We start from the raw sequence: 2,760 nt of genomic DNA, 5'->3' as shown, positions 1-2,760 counted from the left end.
GGTTGGGATGATCCTATGGGGTTGGAGTCAACCCAATGGGGTTGGGATGATCCTATGGGATGATCCTATGGGGTTGGAAGCCAACCCTACGGGGTTGGGATGATCCTATGGGGTTGGGATGATCCTATGGGGTTGGGATGATCCTATGGGGTTGGGATGATCCTTTGGGGTTGGGACCACTCCTTTGGGGTTGGGATGATCCTATGGGGTTGGGACCACGCTATGGGGCTTGGGTCCGCGCTATGGGGCTTGGGTCCACTCTATGGGGTTGGGAGTCAACTCTATTGGGATGGAGACCACCCTATGGGGTTGGGATGATCCTATGGGGTTAGAAGACAACCCTATGGGGTTGGGATGATCCTATGGGGTTGGGACCACTCCTTTGGGGTTGGGATGATCCTATGGGGTTGGAAGACAACCCAATGGGGTTGGGATGATCCTATGGGATGATCCTATGGGGTTGGGATGATCCTATGGGGTTGGAAGACATCCCTACGGGGTTGGGATGATCCTATGGGGTTGGGATGATCCTATAGGGTTGGGATGATGCTATGGGGTTGGAGTCAACTCTATGGGGATGGAGACCACCCTATAGAGTTGGGGTGATCCTATGGGGTTGGGATGATCCTATGGGGTTGGGATGATCCTATGGGGTTGGGATGATCCTATGGGGTTGGGATGATCCTATGGGGTTGGGACCATGCTATGGGGCGCAGGTCCTCACTATGGGGCTTGGGTCCACTCTATGGGGCACGGGTACACCCTATGGGGATGGGGAGCGCCATATAGGGTTGGGATGATCCTATGGGGTTGGAAGACAACCCTATGGGGTTGGGATGATCCTATGGGGTTGGGATGATCCTATGGGGTTGGGATGATCCTATGGGGTTGGGACCATCCTATGGGGCAGGGGCCCACCCTATGGGGCAGGGGCCCACGCCATGGAGCTTGGGTCCGCCCCATGAGGCTTGGGTCCACTCTATGGGGTTGGGAGTCAACTCTATTGGGATGGAGACCACCCTATGGGGTTGGGATGCTCCTATGGGGTTGGGATGATCCGATGGGGTTGGGATGATCCTATGGGGTTGGAAGACAACCGTACGGGGTTGGGATGATCCTATAGGGTTGGGATGATCCTATGGGGTTGGAAGACAACCCTACGGGGTTGGGATGATCCTATGGGGTTGGGACCACTCCTTTGGGATTGGGATGATCCTATGGGGTTGGGATGATCCTATGGGATGATCCTATAGGGTTGGGATGATCCTGTGGGGGTTGGGTCCACCCTATGGGGCTCGGGTCCACCCTATGGGGCACGGGTCCGCCCTATGGGGCTTAAGGGTCCTCGCTATGGGGCTCGTTGCGCCCCACAGGCGCAGCAGGAGACGCAGCGGGCGGCGCTGCGCTACGAGCGGGCGGCCAGCATGCACAACGCCGCGCGCGAGATGGTGTTCGTGGCCGAGCAGGGCGTCATGGCCGACCGCAACCGCCTGGACCCCACCTGGCAGGAGATGCTCAACCNGACCCCAAAACCCATCCTAGTTGGGACTGGGGACCCCAAAAGTCCTCCCAGTTCATACTGGGAGCCCCCAAACCCTTCCTAGTTGGGAACAGAGACCCCAAAACCCATCCTAGTTGGGAATGGGGACCCCAAAACCCATCCTAGTTGGGACAGAGGACCCCAAAACCGTTCCCAGTTGGGAATAGAGACCCCAAAACCCATCCTAGTTGGGACTGGGAGCCCCAAAACCCATCCTAGTTTGTTCTGGGGACCCCAAAACCCATCCTAGTTGGGACTGGGGACCCCAAAACCCATCCTAGTTGGGAACAGTGACCCCCAAACCCATCCTAGTTGGGACTGGGGACCCTAAAACCCTTCGTAGTTGGGACTGGGAACCCCAAAACCCTTCCTAGTTGGGAACAGTGACCCCAAAACCCATCCTAGTTGGGACTGGGGACCCCAAACCCCTTCCCAGTTCATACTGGGAGCTCCCAAACCCCTCCCAGTTTGTACTGGGGACCCCAAAACCCATCTTAGTTGGGAACAGAGCCCCCAAAACCCATCGTAGTTGGGACTGGGGACCCCAAACCCCTTCCCAGTTCATACTGGGAGCCCCAAACCCCTTCCCAGTTTGTACTGGGAGCCCCCAAACCCATCCTAGTTGGAACTGAGGACCCCAAAACCCATCCTAGTTGGGACTGGGGACCCCAAAACCCATCTTAGTTGGGACTGGGGACCCCAAATCCCTTCCCAGTTTGTACTGGGAGCCCCAAAACCCATCCTAGTTGGAAATGGGGACCCCAAAACCCAACCTAGTTGGAAATGGGGACCCCAAAATGCTTCATTGTTGGGAACAGTGACCCCAAAACCCATCCTAGTTGGGACTGGAGACCCTAAAACCCTTCGTAGTTGGAAATGGGGACCCCAAAACCCATCCTAGTTGGGACTGGGGACCCCAAAACCCATCCTAGTTGGGACTGGGGACCCCAAAACCCATCCTAGTTGGGACTGGGGACCCCAAACCCCTTCCCAGTTCATACTGGGAGCCCCCAAACCCTTCCTAGTTGGGACTGGGGACCCCAAAACCCTTCTTAGTTGGAAACAGAGCCCCCAAACCCATCCTAGTTGGGACTGGGAGCCCCTGAACCCCTCCCAGTTTGTACTGGGGACCCCCAACCCCTTCCCAGTTCATACTGGGAGCCCCCAAACCCTTCCTAGTTGGGAACAGAGACCCCAAAACCCATCCTAGTTGGGAATAG

At 56.8% G+C, this 2,760-nt stretch overlaps 1 protein-coding gene across 1 annotated transcript in view; it reads left to right on the top strand.

Annotated features, from left to right (window-relative positions):
- Positions 1-1,123: 1,123 nt before the first annotated feature.
- The window catches only part of SH3BP5L (SH3 binding domain protein 5 like), a 9,462-nt gene continuing 7,825 nt past the window's right edge, over positions 1,124-2,760 (top strand). Inside the window, exon 1 of the mRNA XM_021383749.1 lies at positions 1,124-1,541. Within this exon, the coding sequence (XP_021239424.1) occupies positions 1,329-1,541 (213 nt within the window). The 5' untranslated portion in view covers positions 1,124-1,328. The remainder of the gene's footprint in view (positions 1,542-2,760) is intronic.

The sequence above is a fragment of the Numida meleagris genome, unplaced genomic scaffold (genome assembly GCF_002078875.1).
Source record: "Numida meleagris isolate 19003 breed g44 Domestic line unplaced genomic scaffold, NumMel1.0 unplaced_Scaffold518, whole genome shotgun sequence".
NCBI classification, from domain to species: domain Eukaryota; kingdom Metazoa; phylum Chordata; class Aves; order Galliformes; family Numididae; genus Numida; species Numida meleagris.
This window is presented reverse-complemented; position numbering and strand designations above follow the sequence as displayed.